The 22,539-nt window shown below is 35.1% G+C and overlaps 1 protein-coding gene across 14 annotated transcripts in view; it reads left to right on the forward strand.

Moving 5' to 3' along the window:
• The window catches only part of LOC107724811 (muscleblind-like protein 1), an 82,306-nt gene that overhangs the window by 49,147 nt on the left and 10,620 nt on the right, over nt 1-22,539 (forward strand). For 12 of the 14 annotated variants that reach the window (XM_016533870.1, XM_016533873.1, XM_016533871.1 and 9 more), the window contains 5 exons: nt 17,492-17,662; nt 18,095-18,325; nt 19,510-19,749; nt 21,376-21,429; nt 22,262-22,415. In XM_016533870.1, coding sequence (XP_016389356.1) covers nt 17,492-17,662; nt 18,095-18,325; nt 19,510-19,749; nt 21,376-21,429; nt 22,262-22,415 — 850 coding nt within the window. The remainder of the gene's footprint in view (nt 1-17,491; nt 17,663-18,094; nt 18,326-19,509; nt 19,750-21,375; nt 21,430-22,261; nt 22,416-22,539) is intronic. The other 2 variants (XM_016533877.1, XM_016533878.1) reach the window with 1 other exon arrangement.

Consider the following 22,539-nt stretch of genomic DNA (forward strand, 5'->3'; position numbering starts at 1 on the left):
GTGTGTGTGTGTGTGTGTGTGTGTGTGTGTGTGTGTGTGCGTGCGTGCGCGCGCGCGTGACCACTTCCTTCCAGAGCAGTAGGGAATGCCACTTTGTAATTTTCCATCTATTTTTACACGGCAGGAGAAAAGCAAATACACACACACGCACACACACACACACACACTGGCAGGGGGGTTCAAGCTAAATCTCAGGTCTGCTGGGAAATCTTGGCAATGTTTCAGGTGTTCCCCTTCACAGACACACACTCACTCATTCACACATACATACACACACAGACATTTGTTTATATTGGACACATGCAGAAGTCGAGACCCTTTCAAAAAATATACAGCATTTACAAAAACGCACTATAGGTTTTTGGACATTACCATGAAAATAATACCATATATTTTTTTATCACACATTCGTTCTTTTTTTTTTGTTCTTTTTTTTTTTCAAATGGTATGTAAATACGACAGTAAATGAATATGGGAGTAATACCAAACCATAGTAGATATTAATTTTTGTATTATATTATATTATGTATTATACATTACTGTTCAAAATTTGGGGGTCAGTAAGATTTTTTAAATGTTTTTAACAGAAGTCTTTTATGCACACTGAGGCTGCATTTATCATCAAAAATACATTCATTTTGTGAAATATTATTACAACTTAAATGAAGTGTTTTCTGTTTTAATATATTTTTTAATTTAATTTCTTCCTGTGATGACACATCTGATTTTTATGAAAACTTCTGTATAATATTTTTGTGGAAACCATGATACATTGTTTCAGGATTCTTTGATAACTATAAAGTTCAAAAGAACAGCATTTTTGTTTTTCAATCGAAACCCTTTGTAACATTATAAATGTCTTCGCTGTTGCTTTTGATCAATTTACTGCTTTCTTGATGAATAAAAAAAAAATCATACTGATCCCAAGCATTTGAATAGCATTGTGTTTACTTAATTATCTTATATTATAATTATCTTTCTTGTAATGTATTATACAATAATCTTATATTATATTATAGCTATTTATAATATTTAATTTATTCTATAAAATATATCACCGTAATAGTGTACATAATGATTTTGTCTGTAAATTTAATGAAAAAAAAAAGGTTTATATATTAAATATATTAAACATTAGTTTGTTGACCTTTTGTTTGGAACCTAATAAATGCCAACTAAAGGGCAAGATAATTTGTTACAATTAATAATATATACCATCATACCCCCCAGCTCTGGTAGAGCCACAGTACTGTTTTCTGAAGGAGGAAGAGTGAAAAACAGATGAACTATGAACACGTGTCTTGAGTCGTATGAGAAGATCTACTGTGAATAAAGGCCAGTGAGAGTCGTGAATCTAGTACTGGCCTCATGTGCTTGTTTGAGAGAGAAACAGCGGTAAAGATCTAAAGAAATTGTTTCAGTGCAGATGTGGACAGAAGAACATTGTCTAGTGTGTGTGTGTGTGTGTGTGTGTGTAACAGCTCTTTTGGCCATGTTGAATCGTGCTGGCTGGATGAAAAGCACACTGTGAGGCTGCTGACGCTGACTGCCGTGGGCCAAAGTCCACACACACACACACACACACACACACACACACACACACAGCTCAGCTTTATCTATCATCCTTCCATCTGACAGAATGATAGATCTGTTATCTCTGCCTGTATAAATATTGCCAGACTGACAGAGAGAGAGCGAATGCGACAACAAATGAAGTAAATAAAACCAACAGAAAAGAAGAGCTTTAATATGAAGGAAAAATGAACCTGTAAAAAAAATAAAAGTGGTTTTCAGAGAGAGAAGAACAGCTATGAATTTGGTGTTGTCTTACACTTTTGCTCCGAGCGAAATGGAAGATCATAGAGTGGAAAAGTGGCTTGTGAGTGAAGCTGACGTGGGTGAGAGATGTTTGAGCCGGCTGGCCAGTTTCCTCATCTCTAACGAGAAACAGACCAGCCATATGGCTCACAGAGCCAAGATGGCCACTGCACAGGTTTTGGCGGGAACAGAGAAACAGGAGGATCTAAGTGTGGGTCAAAACGGACCAAATAGGTGCATCTTCATCCATGAAAACACCTCGTTGTGAGGCCAAAAAACATGTGACTTTATGTAAATGTCCCTGACTTGTGTGCAATGCGTTTGTAACTTTGAAGTGGAAAAAAAAGGTTTTGCCATGTTTAATATCATAATTTCCACTTGGAGCTCATTTTTAGATGAGAGACTTTTTTTTTTCAAAAACATTAAAAAAAATCTTACAGTCAACCCCAAACTTTTGAATGTTCGTGTATGTCACATTATAAACTTCAAATCTGTTTCATATAGTGGTTTTATGTATGTCACTGCTTTATGAGGGCAGCTCCCAGCTTAACGATTGGAGCAGACCGTGGATGGCCTTCTTTTAGATGATATAATTAGAACAGGTATCACATGACCAGGCATCTAAAACACACTGGTGCAGACACACAACACACGCTCATCCAGAAACACAACACAAATAAGTATCTATGCTTTCAACAGTGCATTTGCATACCATGCAAATCATTTGACTGAATATAGTCAAATATGCTTTCCCTTCCCAGCAGCCCTCACAAGCTCCAATCCGACAAGACAGAGGTGAAGTGGAGATCAACCAGTAGTAGGGAGGACCAGCACTCCCATTTAACGCTTATCTCTCCATTTTGGCTCGAGTTAGTGCAATTATGCAACGTACCAGAGGGATCTTCCCAGTTTAATGGCGCTGTTTGCTGGTAGCGAACGCTCCTTTGACCTTGTTCAGTCACACAGAACAAATCTGAATGAATCTAAACAGGATGTTCAAAGCCGATGTAAAATAGATGATATTTGTACACCTGCAACCGCGCTTCAGTTGAATTCTGGTTTATTTGTTGCCTACAGACTACATTTACTCTAATGAACTGAATTACATAACGGCAGATTTATTTATTGTGGTAAATGTGATAAATTTAATTAATTTAGTTTGCAGGTTCGACATGTACAACATAAAATATAAAATTTTTGAATTTTATATTTTCTTTATTTTCAGCTATTTGAATTAACATATATAATGTAATGTAACTTATATAATGTAATATTAGTCATGTTTTAAGTTAAAAAAATTATTCTAACTGAAATGATATACATGTCACCTCATTATTATGACTATGGGAAAATATAGCTATCCTACATTATTACTCACAAATACACTACTGTTCAAACGTTTGGGGTCATTAAGTTTAAAGAAATTACTACTTTTATTCAGCATGAATGCATTAATTTGATCAATTTTTCGAATGTTACCAAAGATATCTATTTTAAATCAATGTGGTTCTTTTGAGCTTTCTATTCATCAAAGAATTCTGAAATGTTAATCAGCACAAGTGTTTTCAACATTGATAATAATAATAATACTAATAATAATAAATGTTTCTTGAGCACCAAATCAACATATTGGAATGTCACATGATCTTTTTTTTTTATGTGAAGTGTGTAATTTTGTGCCACTAGCGTCACAATACTTGTTAAAAGAATTATTGTTTTCAAACCGGTTTCCTGAACATTTGCCATTGGTTAAACTGACAGATAGTCCCTCCCCAACCTCACATCATTGGTTGAGCTCATAATGCTGCGTGGAGCTGCAAAAAACAACTCACTTCAGCTTTAAACCTGGACCTGTTTAGCTGTAAGGACCTTTCAGCTTTGCCTTAGCATTCATCCATCAAGCATGAACCTGCCCTGCCCTTAAAAACTGATCCTCGTCCAAAGAAAAGACAAACAGATCAAGGCATAACATGAGGACTTCAGAAGAATGACATTTCAAAGGCTAGATGCTGAGAAGAGAGGTTATTTGGGATTTGTTTTCAATGGTGAGGTGTGGAAGCCTGAATCTCTGGTGAATGCTACTGCGTACAGTGATGTCGCTTGACATTAACATGTGACTTTATGACATTTTTTGACATAAAGCATGTGTTAATTGCCTTTTAAGGGCTTTGCATTGTTATGTATGACTGTACCAGCTTCAAAACTGCAGTCTGCAAGTCCATTAGCAACGATTTCTCACAGCTAATGGGCTTAATCTTGGCAGCAAATGATTTAATCTGGATTTTCTTGACTAAAGATGCCAAATGGTAACTAATTCAGAGGTTTTTTCCTAGATGGTTTTACACATTTATTCCTTTAAATGAAGGCAGCTGTGATTATATAGCAGAGACACATGGCTAAACGTTCCTGTCTGCCTTCTTTTCAAATTGACTCAACGCCTATGATTATTTCTGTATACATTCAATATGTTCTCTCCCACAAGCTTGATACACCTAGGAAAGAAAAATGACAAACAACGCCTATTTAATATCTTAATTGTTTCTCTTACAATGGTAATATCTTTTTCTGAACAGAAAATCGTTGCCAGCCCATTTCTGTGCAATTACCTTATGTATTGTAGGTTAACTGGACCTCGTTTAAGAGCCTGTTGATTTGAAGTGTCATCAGAGTTGTTATTGTTTATTAGGACTAAGTCTAAAAACATAAAATAAAACACAATACAATAAACTAAAATAAAATTAAATAAAAATTAGAAATGTTGCCCTGACAAATAAGGTATAAGTTGAGGTATAAGTTGAAATACAAAAATAACTCAAAATAAAAATAAATTATTACATGAAGAAAAATACAAACTTTTTAAATAAAAATTAGAAATGTTGCCCTGGCAAATAACTGAAATAAGTAAAAAATAATAAAATATTTAAACTTAATAAAATGACAAAAATTGAAATAAAAATAAAGCTATATAGAAATGTATAAATAAATAAATAAAATGAAAAAGCACTTAAAATTACTAAAACTTAGTAAAATTAAAATGAACTGAAAATATAAAAAAATTTAAGGCAATACAAAATATGAATAAATACTATAATAGTACATAAATAATGCAAAAATTACAGTGTAATTTATTCACAAAAAAAACCTGAGCTATGTTTTTACATTTTTCTACATTCATGTCAAATCCTTATACTGTATTATTTGGTCAAATTTGTCTTATTTTAATTTTTCCCAAGTAACTTAATGGAAAACTTGATACTGAAACAAAAATCTATTCCTGAGCTTAGAGCGTGCTACCACTAAGCAATAAAAGTTTTCCTCTGGGCTTTCATGCAGATCAACATTCAATAATAAATTGTTGTTCTTGTCTTGTTTTGGACTGTTTAGTTAGTGTGGAAGTTTCTTAAGGGAGTTTGTAGCCTGGGATCCAAATACCATCATCCGCCTGTTTATAGGAGCTGATCTTCTGCGTCTGAAGACCTCAGCGCTTTGGAATACAGCTCCAGTGCTCAGCCAAACTCTGTCAGCTTCTACAGAAGTCATCATGGCGGCCGGGTCAATCTCATGTTGCACACACTCACAGCTTTTAAAACTCACGTCATCTCTTTGACCCCGTATCAACTTGAGTGTGTGTGTGTGTGTGTGTGTGTGTGTGTGTGTTCACTCTCTGTATATGGCTATTTTTGACACCAAGCTTACATTCCAAAATCTGAGACTCTGAGGGTCTTTTTAGTTGTGTGTGACTCACTCTGTTTACATTTCTTTGGGTAAAACCCATTTACCTATTAAAACCCAAAGCTAAACATTATTCTGCTACTGAACTCTAAAGTCACTTTATTGCTCTAAAATACTAATATATGGCTTCAGCTGTTAGATTACTCAGTCATGAAGTTAATGAGATCTCTTTAATATCTCAATTGTTTCTCCCAGACAGCAAACAGATATAGTGCAGCCTTTTATGCAGTTTTTTTTTTGGTTTTTATTTGAGGTAGTGTATGAAAAGTGATAATTATGTCTCAAACTTGCTCAGATTTGGCATGATACCAAATTCTGGGATTTCAACTTGAACTCAAACATTTCTTATCAGCTTCTTACAGAATCTAATTATATGGACTGTGCTACACTAAAAACACTGTTCTCTCACTTTGTCTCATTTATTTCTGTTTTTTTTTCTACAAAAGAATTTTAAAAGAAACATCTTAGGAAAGTTGATACTTAAAATGAGATAGATAGATAGATCACTGAGTGGTCCTGTGAGTGTAGTAACATTCAACAAATGTGATCCAACTCAACACACGCAACAAGCACTAGAGAACGGGACTGAACCAGTCTCTCCATGTATGGAGACAGAGCAGCGAATGCCCTACAGCAGCCCAACCACTGTTAGTAACACGCTCACAGAAAACACAGACACACTGGGCATTCATTAGAGAATAAATGACTGTTTGAAAGCATAAACATGAGCACAGTAACTCCACAGAGGACGTTTTCATTCCTGGATCACGCCATAGAAACAAGCCAGCACTGGGATCTAACACACACACAGAGCATGAACCCAACCAGCAGACCGAGAAAACTGTTTATCTGACATACTGTCCCAGTGTGTCATAACAAAATCATCTAATTCCTGCTCCCTCCCTTTCTCTCACTCCATTTTCTTTTTTGTATTATTAAAATATTTACACTAAAAAGTACTATAGCACACACTAGTGCATTACTTAAAGTTTCCTCAACTGCAGTGCACTCTGGGAGTCATGTGCACTGGAGGACATGCATATGAGTTTTAAACCCAAATTGGCCCCTGAAAGAGTTAGATAGACCGCTTATCAGGAACAGCCTGACCCTGACCTACTTCAGTGTGTGTGTTTGTGTGCTGGTCACCCAGCCCTGTGTGTCGCTGTGAGAGAGCGATTTCATCTCTGCGTGACTCAGCTTCTAGTGAACTCTGGGAGTGGACCCTGCACTTCCTGTAGATCTGATTGGGCTGAGTCATCAAAGCTCTCATTGACAGGAAATGCATCATCAACCTCGACGCATCAGTCTTTAAGAGGGAGGGGTCACCGAAATGCATTATTCATTAGCGCAGTGACCACAACACACACCATGTCACATTAGCTGACAAAATTATGTTTGTGCGCATTTTATGTGCATTTTGTGTTTGTGAGGTATCGCATTATTGGTGAAATGCATATAATTACAGACATTTCTGAGGTTGTGTTTTAAAACACACACACACATAACCGATGGTACAGATGTGACTAGCCCTCCGCAGACTGTTTGCACAAACCTTGTGTCTGTCGTGGTCATGGTATCCTAGCAACAGAGCCCTCCATCTAAGCCCAGCTCATTCTGATGTGTATTTATGAAAAAGGATCGAAAACACACTGAATTCAATTATCAAAGCCCTGGAATAATGATGAAAGAGAGAGGAAAGAAGTCCGGTTTTGAAATGCTTTTGTCTGTTTTTTAAATGTTTATGAATCTGATAATATACGCCTGTAAAAGTGAATAGAGTTACTGATTATACAGCAGCTCTTGATTTTGATTGGTCAATCGCTGCATTCTGCAGTAAATGTTTTTGTATGTCTGTTAAACGTTACATTTGAGTGATTTTTTTGCAAGTTTTACTCCTCTCGTATCACATGGCTGTATAAAATCATTTCAAATCAATATTTCATTTGTTTATTTACTAAGAAGACACAGGATAATATATTGTCAGCTGGTCATTATCCCAAAATAAACCCCTTCGGAGTGAAACAGGATCTCTGTGGTAGTTTATTTTGCGGTAATGACCATCGGACTGTACGTTGTCTCATAGGAGCTATGATTGAAACGCAATACTGTGTACTGCATACTACTGTCTAATATCTGTTTATATGACATACTATTAAAATAGTATGTGAAATTGTATGCGGTATGCAATAATAAACATTATAAACATTAATATGATTGTCACTATGACCTCACTTTGTTGCACATTTTATCCAGAAAGTGGATAAAAATTGATCATATCAGAAAAAAATGTTTTGTCCAAATTTGTGTAAAAATCAGTTAACTTTTGGCGATCTGATCAAATAATGAGTAACATTTCAATTTACTTCCATTCCATTTATATCTCTGGAAATGGAAAATTTTAGGGATGCACCGATACCGATACTGGTATCGGTATCGGACCCGATATGCGGCGGCGCAGATGCGCTAGCTTGTCGAGTGAATATCCCTTTCTCACAGACATCACTGGAAAGTTTGTAGTTCGGTCGGATATGTCAAAAAGAAGTAAGTAAAACAATGCACACGTTACTTAATGGTAGGGAGGGAGAGAGCGAGAGCGCGCACTTCTGTGGTGTGATCTTTATTGATGTTCGCTCACTTAGCACGCATCATTTGGATTAAAACTAAATCGTAAATATAAGACAATTTATAGGGGCATTCACTATAAACGTCATTTATTTTCACCCTTAAGCATACACGACTTTCTGGCGAAAGTGAAACTAACAGCCTGTGTGAAATGCGCTAGGCTGCACTGTACTTGTCCCTCTCATTCTGCACCAGTACAAATACGTGCACGCGTTGCGCGTGTTTTGCTTGCTTCATGAGTGTTATATGAGTGGCTTTGGAAAATAAATCGCTGCACGTTTCAGATGAAAAAAACGCGACTTCTATTTATGAAGATATCACAATTAGGAGATTTATAGCGAGTGGTTCCCTGCATTTTTAAAGCAAATCGCGTGATTACAGTACTAAGCCGCTGCAATGGAGCAGCTGAAAATTTAGAACACTGCATTGTGAGATATAATAATCCATGTAGTGTTTATTTATACTGTAAATTCTATATACTGTGCACATATATACAGTCGCATATTCTTATATTCTTATCTGATTTTTAAATGTTTTTATGCCCACCAAGGCTGCTAATCTTTGATCAAAAATACAGTAAATATTGTAAAATATTATTACAGTTTAAAATAACGGTTTTCTATTTTAATATATTTTAAAATGTTATTTATTCCTGTGATGCAAAGCTGAATATTCAGCAGCAGTTACTACAGTCTTAAGTGTCACATGATCATTCAGAAATCGTTTTAATATCTATTTTATTTTATTTTGTATTTTTATTTTGTATATATTTATACCTTTTATGTTCCATCTCTAATAATAATAACTATAAAATGTGTTTAGAGTGCAGACCACAGCTGAATTTGAGAAGTTATCTGTTATCAGTCTGTGGGAGAGCCCTGCACAGGACCTGAATGAGATCACCCCGACTTTGAGGGTAAAGGAGGGAGGGTCGGATAATCCCATGGAGACTATACGGATAATCCCGGGATTATAATCCTAATCCTGTGTCACACTGGACAGCTCACATTGCTGCTAATCGGCTGTAGCGCCCTAAAGCCACTGTGAACACTGTTAATCCTGTTACTGAGATCCACGTAATCTCACGCTGATAAGGTAATCATACAGAGAGTTAAACGTCTATGTGTATGCCAGTTATAGCCTACATGTGGTCCAGCCAGTGATCTTCATGTCTGACTGAAAGTATAAAAATGCTTTTGTGAGATACCCTCCCACAAAGCTGGTTTAGGTTTAGGGATAGAAAATATTATTATCTCAATAGAAGTCAGTGGAAAAAGTCCCCCACCATGATAGACAAACAAACATCTGTGAGTGGAAGCGCACATATCCGAATGACATTAATTACTGCAGACAGCTCCGTGACCTTTGACCCCACCCTTTCGCTCCGGATTAGCCAGGCGTGTGGTCGCGTGAGGAATGTGTAAGGAAATCTTGACAGGCGTGAGACAATGACAACAAACGTGCACTGTGAGAACCTTGGCAGTGTCAGAGGGGGGTGTGCAGCGAGAAAAAATAAAGAGGCAAAGAAACTGTTAACGAGAAAAGAGTTGGCAGAGGCAGCGACAGCTGACCAAGATCTGACTCTCTCTCTGCATCTCTCTTTCTTTCCCCGTCAACCACAAAACTGGAGTCACAGATGAAGCAATAGATGAACATTGCACAGAAAAAGAGAACTACACTTTTCTAAGAAATGTGGTGTAAAACTTGCTATCTTGATGCTAGAGTGTTGCTAAAGGGTTTTGAGTGTTGCTGTGTGGTTGCGATGGTGAGATGGTACAAATGTAAAGCAGTAGCACATTTTCTTCAGCAAGGCGCATGATTTGAGATATCATTTATATCCTTAGCACAACATTTGTTAATTTAGTTACACGCTAAGATGTAATAGTTAGGGGTCTAAGTATGAGCAATAATAATAGCATACACTACTAAACAAAAACAACGTATGGAAGCCCAGTTCCACCACATAAGAAAAAAAAATCATAATTATCGCAAAAAAAATTCAAGATATAAAAAAGTTTAAATTACTTGAAATTATGATACAAGTCAAGATTATGAGATACAAAAGTCAGTGATGAGATATAGACAAAATTGCATAATTTAGTCATAATTACGACATAAATCTAAATTATGACAAAAAGTTGAAATTATGAGATAAAAGTCATAATTAAATGACAAAGCAAGATTATTAGATACTAAGTCAATTATGAGATAAAAAGTCTAAATTATGACATGCAAAGTTTAAATTATAAGACAAATGTCATCAAAAATCATGACAAAAAAACAGTTATGACCAAAATTTGAAATTTACAAGAAATTATGATTCTAAGTCAATTATGAGATAAAAGTCAAAATGATTAGATGTAGTGAATTTTAAGATGAAAAGTCAAAATTATGACAAAAAGTTGAAATTATGAGATAAAAGTCATAATTAAATGGCAAAGCAAGATTATCAGATAGTAAATTGATTTTGAGATAAAAGTCAAAATTATGAGATGTAGTGAATTTTAAGATGAAAAAGTTGAAATTGACAAGTCAATTATGAGATAAAACTTAAAATTATGACATTGCATCATAATTGAGATAAGTCAAAATTTTGACATAAAAAGCTGAAATAAAGATAAAGATATACATTTTGAGATTTTTTTTTACTTTTTATCTCATAATTTCAATCTTTTATGTCATAATTTGGACTTTTTTCTTCTTCTAAAATTATGATTTACCAAAGCATGATTTATTTTTCTTATGTGGAGGAAATGGGCTTCTATAAGAATTAATTCACTTCATTAGTGAAAATGAAGAGTAGGACTTATTAGATGATGCCAACCCTGAAACAACATTCAGAACTACCACATTTTGCTATAAGTTTGATTGCATCATATAATAATTGCTGTTAATAGTGTTCATCGTCTGTTTGATTACGTCTTTAATTGATTTTTCCGTACATTTCTGCCATATGTACATTAACTGACAGTCACCACTGATAAGCTACCACTAAATATTGTAGAAACTTAATTTGCTGTAAAGTTGCTTTGCAATGATTTGTATCGTGAAAAGTGCTGTACAAATAAACTTGAATTGAATTGAATTATTTCAGTAATATACAGGCACAGAATGAGGGGGAAATAGTTAGATCACCATTGAGCACTTACACACACACACACACACACACACACATTGTAAAACACGTCCGCCAGTAAACTGTAAGTCAGTGCAAGTACAAAGGGACTCTGTTGCTTGCGGGACAGCAGCGGCTGACACTATACATGAGGATGAGACCTTCCTCCATCCCCTTCAAATCACACACACTCACACACATTTAATCTGTGCTAGGAATTTTATCCATGTCGGTGATGCTACAGTATATTGATACATTTTGGACATTCAGCTGTAAAACAGAAGTTTATCTTGTTTACAAATGAACGATGCAACACAAAAATAAATGGTCCTGTTATAATTACAGCTATATTATAACAACTAAAAACTAAGCTAATTTAATATGATGGTGTAGACTATAGACTGGTGATATAAGAGGGGTTTAAAGGAGGCTTTAGACTAAAATTCTCTCCTATCCTTGTACACTCAGCTAAACCTTTTGTAACTTGAGATGGGCTGAGTTGAGACTTTTTTTCCGGAATTTTAGTCCAGCTGTAAAAGGGAACATCAGCCAATTTACAAGGATGAGAGGACACTTCTTGTTTCTTGTTTAATTCAAAGGGTTAGAGAGAAACTAAAACTAAATAAATTTTGGTGCAAGAAACTTTTACTGACACTGACAGTTGGCTAAGTGGATTTCAGGGATGAAAAATGCTACAAGCGTATCTGCATGAAAGTATAATTCACAACATTTTGATAAGAAGTACTTGTGAAATATCTAAAAACAACAAACATTTGTCTGACAGTTGATTGATATGCATTCAGCTGCACTTTTTATATGTGTGCTAATTACTTTCTTTTTCACTATATGTGTGTTAATGGTGTTTCTGTAAATGCATGCATATGCTTAGAAACCACACCTGAGGTGAATGGAACATACCCTCTGTTTTTTGGCTCAGTGCTTGCCATATGCAAGCAGTGACCTAAACGACCTGCCATAGCAGTGCTGGAAAGACTGCATCCTCTCTCTCTCTCTCTCTCTCTCTCCATCAGCTGTCACGAGGCCGAGTGACGATCACGAACGACTTTCTCTCCAGCCTCTCTGATTTCACTGACAGGGCTGTCTGTAGTGCACTGACTGAGGATCATGTTTCAAATGCGTTTCCTGCCATGCACAACTGGAGGTTTTTCACCTCAGTGATAAAAAACTACAAACAGCACATGCAAAAAAAAAACATGAAAAGGAATATTAGCACTTATGATAGGTGCTTCATGAACTTGCCAGACAGAGCTATATTCACTGGAAATTGGAAGTGTAGTTTTATAGTGGATTTTTTATAATGCTCTTTCTTTTGCTATTGTGTATATGCAAGCAAGGCCAGAATAATTTGACATTTTAAAAAAAGGATCAGTTTTAAAGAAAATTACATTAGATAATTGTAACAAAATTCTGTATGGCTCAGTCCAGTCAGCAGCTTATAAAAACAATGCAAGCGACAAAAATCAATGATTGAATTTAAACAAAATAAAGTAAATAGATAATCCAAGTCAATAAATAAATTATGCTTTGTTGTATTTTATCAGGATGATTTTGCATATTACTTGATTCTTTAAAAATGCATTTGCATTATGCAACAAAAGAATGCATTATTCATATTAATATTAAAAGTATCCAAATACTTTTATTTACATTGTTATATACAAATACTTTAATACATTGTTTTACATTTTCTATTGTTTCAGTGTTTGCAACTATATAAGGAAGATTTAATTTGGTCAAAATCTATAATTTGGGGTTAAATAAATGTAATTCAAAATTCAAGATTTTTATTTGTTACATACACAGTTATATACAAAATACAACTTGCAGTGAAATGTAAGCCTAGTCAGTTACTCATAAGTACAGGGAAGTACAAAATGACAGATAAAAGATAAAACCGTAATAGTTAAATGTTTGGTTAAGAACTCCATTGCTCCAGATCTCACTATACTCTAGATCTAACATTTTCTCGCACTGAATGGCTCTTTAGTTAAATGAATCATGTCCTTACATGTGTGTGTCATGTGACCTGAGCCCCTGTGCTGCTGTACTGCAGGAGGTTACGGATGGGGTGAGTGGGGTTAGATGGGGTGAGTGTAACTCGACTCCGGTAGCCCTGACACGCACGGCTCGCCCCATATCACCCACCTCCCATAAACACATCTTTCTTTTATCCTTCAACTTGATTTTCTCCTCATTCTTTCCCCTCCTGCCTCCTCTTTTGCTCTTCCTCTCGGCAGGTTAGTGAGCGTACAGTACTAATATCTCTCGCACATGCTCAGTAGGGCCGTGTTACACCTTTCACAGAACGCTCTCACCCACACACCCTTCAACATGCACAGACCCGCATAAAACACACACACAGATTCACATTTGTATCTGACTTCCTTCAAAGGTTTGACTGTGCTGACAAATATTAAGTGTCAGTGACTTAATGTGTGATACTATATATATATATATATATATATATATATATAAAGTATATATATGATTTGTATTATGAGGTATTACGATTTAAAAGCATTATTAAATTATTAAGTCAATAAAATAATAATAATAAATATTATTAATAATAATAAAATAAAGGTAAAGTTAATTAGTAGATCATTATCTAAAGGTGTGGGAAATAACTTGTAATAATTAAATACAACATTATTAAATTATTTATTAAATAAAATAATAATAAAGCATTTTTATAGCATTTTTAACTGTTGATTAGTTGATCATTGTCTAAATGTGTGATAAACTAATTGTATTCAATAAAACCATTATTACATTTATTGAATAAAATTATGTATAATTATAATGAATTATTATAATAATAGTTGCTCATTAAAATGAAATATATTGCGTACATTTTAATATTTTTTAAATATTCCACAGCATTTTAATTTGATGTTTTAGATTAAAACAAGTTGAATGCTATAATTGTAATTAAAACTTCATTGTTTACCAAATTTTTGGCTTGTCTGTAAAATGAGAATTATACATTTGAAAAAAATAAAAATAACAGCAACAGTTGCTAAGGTAGTAACATTTGAAGATTTTTAGCAAGGGCCTATTGAATTAGAAAACTATATTTTTGAGTGTGTGACACTTGCATGAATCAAGTTAGTCAAGTCAAGAAAGAACTAAAGACCCTAAGACTAAGACTAAAGAGAGTTCTGAGAGAGTCTTCATCTTCTCATAGCCCAGCTTCACTAATGTCTTAAACAGATGGTCGAAACTTCAGCTCACAGAATACCAGCCAGACACTCACAGCCAAGTATGTGTGTGTTTTATTTATTTTCTACATGCTGCATAGATAGGAGCGCAAACTTACGTCACACTTCCAGAAGGTTCTGCTATCTGCTTTAGCCTCTGTCTCTGTGGTATATCACTGACCAGTTATACAAAGTGAATTCAGTTGGAATTCGTATTAGACTAAAAATAACAATCTTAATGCTCTGGCATGTTATTTTGGAATGCATATGTTACCAAACTGCTAATGTGTTGTGTAAATGTGATTGTTGGACAGGTGTTTAGTCAAATCAAGACTTGTAATAGATAAGTTCCTAGTTTGTTTGTGTTGGGGAAACTTTGTTAATAGTATTTGCAGCTGGTGGAGATCTTCAGTGACCAGGATGAACTGATGACGCCTGTCAGTGTATGATAGTGGAGGAAGACAAACCCAGAGAGGGTTTAACATTTAGGGGTGTGTTTTGTGTGTGTGGTACTGCTGAGGGACATCTGACTCCCTGCTATTTTCCCCTCGAATTGACTGACCTGACCTCTCGCTCACAATGTTTGTCTGACAGGTCCCACACTTATTATGGACTTTGTCTAGCTGAACTGGGTGTAAAAGTGCTACACATTTATATTGTCTCTACAAAAACATTAACTATGTATGGGGTTGGGGTCTTTGTGTGTGTGTGTGTGTGTGTGTGTGTGTGTGTTTTGTAAGAAAGTAGGCTATGTTTATTCAGCAAGGGTTAGGGTTAGGGTTAGGGTTAGGCATTTATAATGTTACAAAAAATGTCTATTTCAAATAAATGCTGTTCTTTTGAACTTTCTGTAATTTTTTTTTTAATTGAATACAAAACACTGTATTTTACAGTCATTTTACAAGAATTAATAAAACATGCTGTATTCAGAACTTGTAATTATTATTTAAATTATTATTATATAATAGTGCTGTCAAACGATTAATCATGATTAATCACATCCAAAATAAACATTTTTGTTTACATAATATAAATATATGTGTGTAATGTGTATATTTATTATGTATATATAAATACACACACATGCATGTATATATTTCAGAAAAATATGTTTATATATTAAATATATTTATATATAATATAATTTATATGAATATAAATATGTACATGTAAATCAATGTAAATATTTTCAAAATATATACTGTATGTGTGTGTATTTATATATACATAATAAATATACACAAAACACATTTTATGCAAACAAAAACTTTTATTTTGGATGCGATTAATCGTTTGACAGCACTACATTATACCATATTGCTAAGCTAAACAGTCGTTTGACAGCACTATTATATAATTAAAATTAAAACAAGCTATAGTTTTTTTTCCTGCTGTAAAAAAAATTACAGCAAAAATACCTAAACTGGATTGTGCTGTATTATTGGACACAAATAAAATATTATTTATTTTAATAGTTTAAAAATTATTTAATAATATCATTTAAAATTAAAATTGACAATTGTTATAAATATATTATTGGAGTTATACAGTAAATGTTGCTTTGTTGTAAGTAGTTTTGTGTTTGTTTTTAGTTTATGCAAACCTAGTTCCAGTTAACTGCATTCTCTTCTAGCAATTGTAGATGCTTTGCATAAAAGCATTTTTTGGCATTGTGAGTTTAGGAGAGAAGTCAGTTCACTTTCCAGAAACGTTTTAGCCCTGTATAGCCATCCAGATCCATCCACTGATCACAACTGCATAACACTCTCCTAAAGTGCTGGCTGCAGAGATAATTGAACATACTCACCTGAGAGTGTCCTGACATACTCACCTACGCAGCCCAGATAAAGATACTCATCATCCGAGTGCATGTGGACGGGGGGTCACACGGGTTACTGTATATCCATAAACTCGTCAGATGGATTTCTCTCGCACTGATGTGACTCGTTAATCGATACTCAGCTAATCGATTGAGTGACAGCCTGTCAGGGCCGATTCCACGTGGGCTGAAAGCAGCTGCGGGTTGCGATCAGATGCATTAGAGCAGAGGGCTTTCCCGTGCACTCAATACTGTCAGCTGGAATGAGAACAGGGTGTTCCCTCTATCTGCTGTTAAACAGAGAGAATGAACCAGAACTGGAGATGCCAGTTGCATGTCATTTACTATTCCGTCTTAATGCAGTTAATTATCAAATGCAAACATTGTATAATTAGTATACACCCATACTTGGTGTTTATTTTAATCTGTGTTATACTTTTCTGCAGTGTGTTTTGCAAATTTGTGAAAAGTGCATGTCTAAAACAGGGATAAAACTTCAATATTATACGAGTCATTTTACCATCATTTAGTTTATTTTTTATATTTCGAATTTGTTTTTAACTTTATATTTTCTGTTTGTAATTTTATATTTGAAAGTTCATTAGTTCAAGTTTTAGTATTCTTTGTTTTGTTTATTCTTTTTTCTTAATATGTACTTTTGTTTTGTTTTTCTTAATATGTCTATATAGTTTTTTTATTTCAGTTTTAGTTTTATTTATTTTAGTGCATCAAGTTAAACTTAAACGAAAGTGATATGATGAAATGATATAAACATATTTGAGGAATTTAGGTTAATTACAAGAGGTTAAATGGTTTGTTCACCCACAAAATGAATATTCTTACATCATTTACTCATATGTATATATATATATATATATATATAATTAACAAATTTGGAAAAACACAAGGGTGACGAAGTGATGACAATATATTTATGCTGTAATTCAAAAAATTTTGTTATTTTAATTGTGATGTTTTCTGGTAATTTTATGTGTTTTAGTAAATCACAAATGATTAATTTACTTGAATTCAATTACTATTATTTTTTACATGTATGAATCTAACTTAAAACAGTAAAATCACAATAAAACATGAGGTTTAATATGTACATTTCCTCTTTCTTTTCTTCTCCTCACGTTCTTCCTCTCTCTCTATTATTCTCAGGGTCGTTGTTCCAGAGAGAACTGTAAGTACCTGCACCCTCCTCCTCACCTGAAGACGCAGCTGGAGATTAATGGCCGTAACAATCTGATCCAGCAGAAGAACATGGCAATGCTCGCCCAGCAGATGCAGCTAGCCAATGCCATCATGCCAGGAAGTCAGCTTCAGCCAATGGTGAGGCTCCATTCTTATGACCTCAAGAGAGATCAGGCCATTTCTATACATAAGCATTTTCTGTAAATGTTAGTCTAATGTTTGTTAAAGTTTATTTATGCTTTGTGCCACTTTTATTATTATATACTAACTTATGTTTGTATTACGATATATATACAATGCCGAAAAAAGTAGTTATATTAATTTGTGTTAATGGTATAAATGATAAACTACTGTGGCCATGCACTTCTTAAAAACAATGAAAAATAATAATAATAATAACACAAAATCATGTACTGCCATGATACCTTTTGTAAGTGTGGATAATAGTCAAATAACAGTGCTTATTTTTTGACCCTTGACTATATCATTTGCATAAGTCACAGAAACAGAAAGTCGATTTATAGCAGTGTCACTATATCAGTTTCATTTATTATTTTCGGTCTGTTTCAGCCTATGTTTTCGGTCACGCCAAGCCTTGCAACCAACGCCAGTGCAGCTGCTGCAGCAGCCGCCGCAGCTGCGTTTAATCCGTACCTGGGCCCAGTGTCTCCTGGGCTGATGCCCGCAGAGATCCTGCCCAGCGCACCTGTGCTGATGGCGGGCAGCCCTGCTGTGGGATCCGTGCCGTCCGCTGCTGCTGTTTCAGCTGCCCAGAAACTCCTCAGAACAGACCGACTGGAGGTATGAGGTCATCAGAGAGCCAATATCAATATCTCTTTCTTTCACACATATACACATTTAAATCTTAATCTTTGTGTGCATGCATGTAAGTTACAACTATACTTGCTAGTAAGTAAGAAATAAAGGGGCTGCTGCCCTCTGCTGACCACTGAATGAAAAAACACATCTCCTCATCTGAGAAAGTGCTGCAATACTGGCTATGTGTTGAATTAAATAATGTTACAAACTGCACAGTGTGTACTATATCCTGCCTACTGTTTCGTTTTAAAAAATATACTTATGTGCAACAGCATGTAGTATGCACTAATAAGTGTTTTAGTGTGTAGTACGCTACATTACATGCAATTAATCAAATAAAAAGCCAAGATGGGAAATGCAGTACAAATTAAGGCTGATATTACTTAATCACTCTGGAAATGGAAGGTTGTCTTTTAATTTATTATATGAATATAAAACATTATACTTAATTATATTATAATGTATTCATTATTTCTATTTATAAAATAACAAGCTAAGCTGGTATTAAATATGGGTGAAATGTTTTAACATAACTATTATAATCATAATTATTAACATAATTTGTTATATTAATATAATAAATGATAATTAATTATAATATTTTATTATACTGTATTATTTTTTATATATGTAAAATAACATAAATTGGGATTGTTATAAAATATGGGTACTTTTTTAGATTATAATTTTTTTTTTTTTTTATAAAACGACATGGTGGATTGGTTGAGTGCATTGCATTGTGGAGTACAATATTTCATGCAGTGTACTGGTCGTTCACTGTACATTTTAGCAATATTTTAATGCACTTTTGTGGAAAGTCTCTTAACTGTTAAAATATTAAGTCAAGGAAGAGATATAAAAAAATATTTTGCATTGCATTGTGGGCTATGGTACATATATGCACATTGTGCTTTGGTTACACCCTTCACATTTCTGCATCCATGCATACAGAAAGTTCACATATTATGCACACTACTGCATATTACTTTGTTTCAGTAGTAGCATGCCATTCTGAACATAATTAAATTAAAGATTACAGGGTCTCTTTATTAATGAAACCTTGGCTAATTAGTGCACAATTCAGTCAAATTTTGTTTTTACACAAACACAAACTTTGTAGTCTCTCAATATGCCAAGCGATGCATTACAGCTGTGTGTATTTTCAGGTGTGTCGTGAATACCAGCGTGGCAACTGCTCTCGTGGAGAGACGGACTGCAGGTTTGCCCACCCTGCCGACAGCACAATGATCGACCCCAGTGATAACACCGTGACGGTGTGTATGGATTTCATAAAGGGCCGCTGCTCCAGAGACAAGTGCAAATACTTCCACCCTCCTGCACACCTGCAGGCCAAGATCAAAGCGGCCCAGCACCAGGTCAATCAGGCCACGGCCGCCGCTGCCATGGTGAGCACATCCTCTACATCCTCACACACACAGTCATGTAATGCTGTTCTCATGCATCATACTGTTTGTAGAATTAACACTTTCTTAGATGGTATATATTTTACATTTCTGTGCCATTTTAAAGAATGCATTTAAAGGAATTGTTCACACAAAAATGAAAATGTACTCACCCTCGGGCCATCCAAGATGGGGATGAGTTTGTTTCTTCATCAGAACAGTTTTGGAGAAAGCATAGCATTGCATCACTTGCTCACCAATGGATCCTCTGCAGTGAATGGGTACCGTCAGAATGAGAGTCCAAAACAGCTGATGAAAACATTACAATAATCTACAAGTAATCCACACCACTCTAGTCCATCAATTCACAACTTGTGAAGTGAAAAGCTGCACATTTGTAAGAAAAAGAAAATCATCATTAATACATTTTAACTTCAAATCGAGTCCTCTATCCATAATATTGCTTTTTCTAGTGAAAATGTCATCTTGTCTGAATCAGGAGAGAAGTATGCACAGATCAAGCACAGTTTACAAGCAAAAACAGTCATTAAGGGCTGTTGTGATGTGAGAGGATAGAATAGGTGATGGACTTTTTCCCTTGAGGAAGCATTATTATGGTTTATAGACTGGTATTTTGGCCAGAAGTGATGTTTAGAATAAAACATCCTTAATAATGGATTTGTATCTTACACACAGCTTTTACTTCTTAAGACAATAATTGATGGACTGGAGTCATATTGTGTTGTTTTTATCAGCTGTTTGGACTCTCATTCTGACGGCACCCATTCACTGCAGAGGATCCATTGGGGAGCAAGTGATGTAATTCTAAATGTCTCCAAATCTGTTCTGATGAAGAAACAAACTCATCTACATCTTGGATAGCCTTTAGATGAGTAAATTTTAAGCAAACTTTAATTTTGGTTTGAATTCTTCCTTTAAAGAAAAACATTTTAATTTGAAAAAAAGAAATCTTTAAATAAGGATTTATAAAAGAAAACATTTTTTTTTTAATTGTGTAGAAATAGTGTAAAATTAACACTTTCTTGGTATATATTTGATCTCAGGTTTCTAAAAAAAAAAAGTTTCAGGAGTTTTTAACAATAAATAAGAATTTATGAATGTTTCTTATGGATCATATTTTTAATAGAGATCTGTATAAGATATTATATACCTACCTACAACAAGTCATTGCCATTCCCATTTAAACTGCACAAATATGTAATTTCATCATCCTGTCGAGCAGAGGGCAGCGTCCTAGTTATTTTTATGTAACATTTCTGCACATTAAATGTATGTTTGCAATCCAGCGCAATGTTATCCACTGTTGACGTTGTATTACAAGTATGTTTACTGTCAATGAAACCCTGTTAATGTTACCATAATTGATGTACTTGTTAATTGAATCTCAGTACAGAGTTTTCTAAAACAGAATGGACTGTATTTCTGCATGCCTTAGTCCAGATATCCCCCTGTATACTGCATTCCAATGATTTGTTTTTATTTGTTTTTTTTCTCACCTACCCAAAATGCACTGCTGCCCCCATGATGCACCTCTGCTTGCTGTTTATGTTAATGCGCTTGAACCCCATTGGCCCATTGCCATCATGTGCTCGCTGCCTGCTAATTAAGACTCAGTCGGCTGTCAAATCACTGAAGCGACCCCTCGAAGCCACCTTTGACCTGGTACTATGACCTTTCACCTTTTTGCTTGGCATGTTGCTTTATTGTAGTGTCTTAACAACAGAAGAAAGATCATTCGCAAGCATAGTCCTTTTGTTGTCTGTTTATTTAATGCCTCTGTTGTGTTCTGTGTTACCATGTCGTGTGATCAACTGACTGCGGCGAGCATATTGAGCAGATGTGTAACGAGAAACCAGATATGCCCGTCTGCCGCAATCAGATCATCACACGTGTGTTATTCCAGGGCGTGAGGACAGGGCCAGATGTTCTAAACTTTAGTGACATGGCTTCTATATGTTTATGTTCAGTATGCATGTTTAGTATCTCTGTGTAGTGCATATGTCTATGGGAGGGGTAGCAGCAGAAGAATACTAAAGCTCCACCATTAAAGCAACAGAAAAGATCTAGTCTCTTTCTCACACTTATCATGGAGTGAGCAGTGCAGTTTATTTTCCTTTTTTTCTTTTTCTTTTTTTTGTCACTTATGTCTGCAATACATTTGAGTAGTGCTACGCTTGCTTCATTTGCATTGAGTTAGCAGTATGGATGTTGTAATGTTAATGAATTAATACTCTCCTGATGTAAATCACAGATGTTCAGTGCTAATTTTAGTTTTATAGCGAGAGAAACTGGCTCTTTGGCTTTTGCTTGTGCCGTAGACATGTATTAGCTGCCGCTTGCTTGCTTGTTTGTCAGAATCGAGCCCTGTGATGTTTTGCCCTCTGATGATAATTCTGTCTTTTTCTTGTTCCTTTCCTGTCTTTACTCTCTTCCACACATCCCGACCCGTTCCCCATTTCCTTCACCCCCCTTCCCTGTGGTCTTATCGGAGCAGGGAATTCCTCACAGTGTCATGCCACCTTTACCAAAGCGACCTGCGCTTGAGAAAGCCAACGGTGCCACGAGCATGTTCAGTACTGGCATGCTCCAGTACCAGCAGGCTTTGGCCAACATGCAGTTTCAGCAGCAAGCTGCCTTTATTCCATCAGGTAGGGCTTCTCGTCAACCCTGACCACTCCTTGATCTCACCTTTGACCTTTCTAAACCATAAGGGATGCACAAAGACATGGGATAACTTTTTTTTTTTAAGAGACAGGGTTCCCACAGCCATAC

Source organism: Sinocyclocheilus rhinocerous, unplaced genomic scaffold (assembly GCF_001515625.1).
Source record: "Sinocyclocheilus rhinocerous isolate Xijiao unplaced genomic scaffold, SAMN03320098_v1.1 scaffold2500, whole genome shotgun sequence".
NCBI lineage: Eukaryota > Metazoa > Chordata > Actinopteri > Cypriniformes > Cyprinidae > Sinocyclocheilus > Sinocyclocheilus rhinocerous.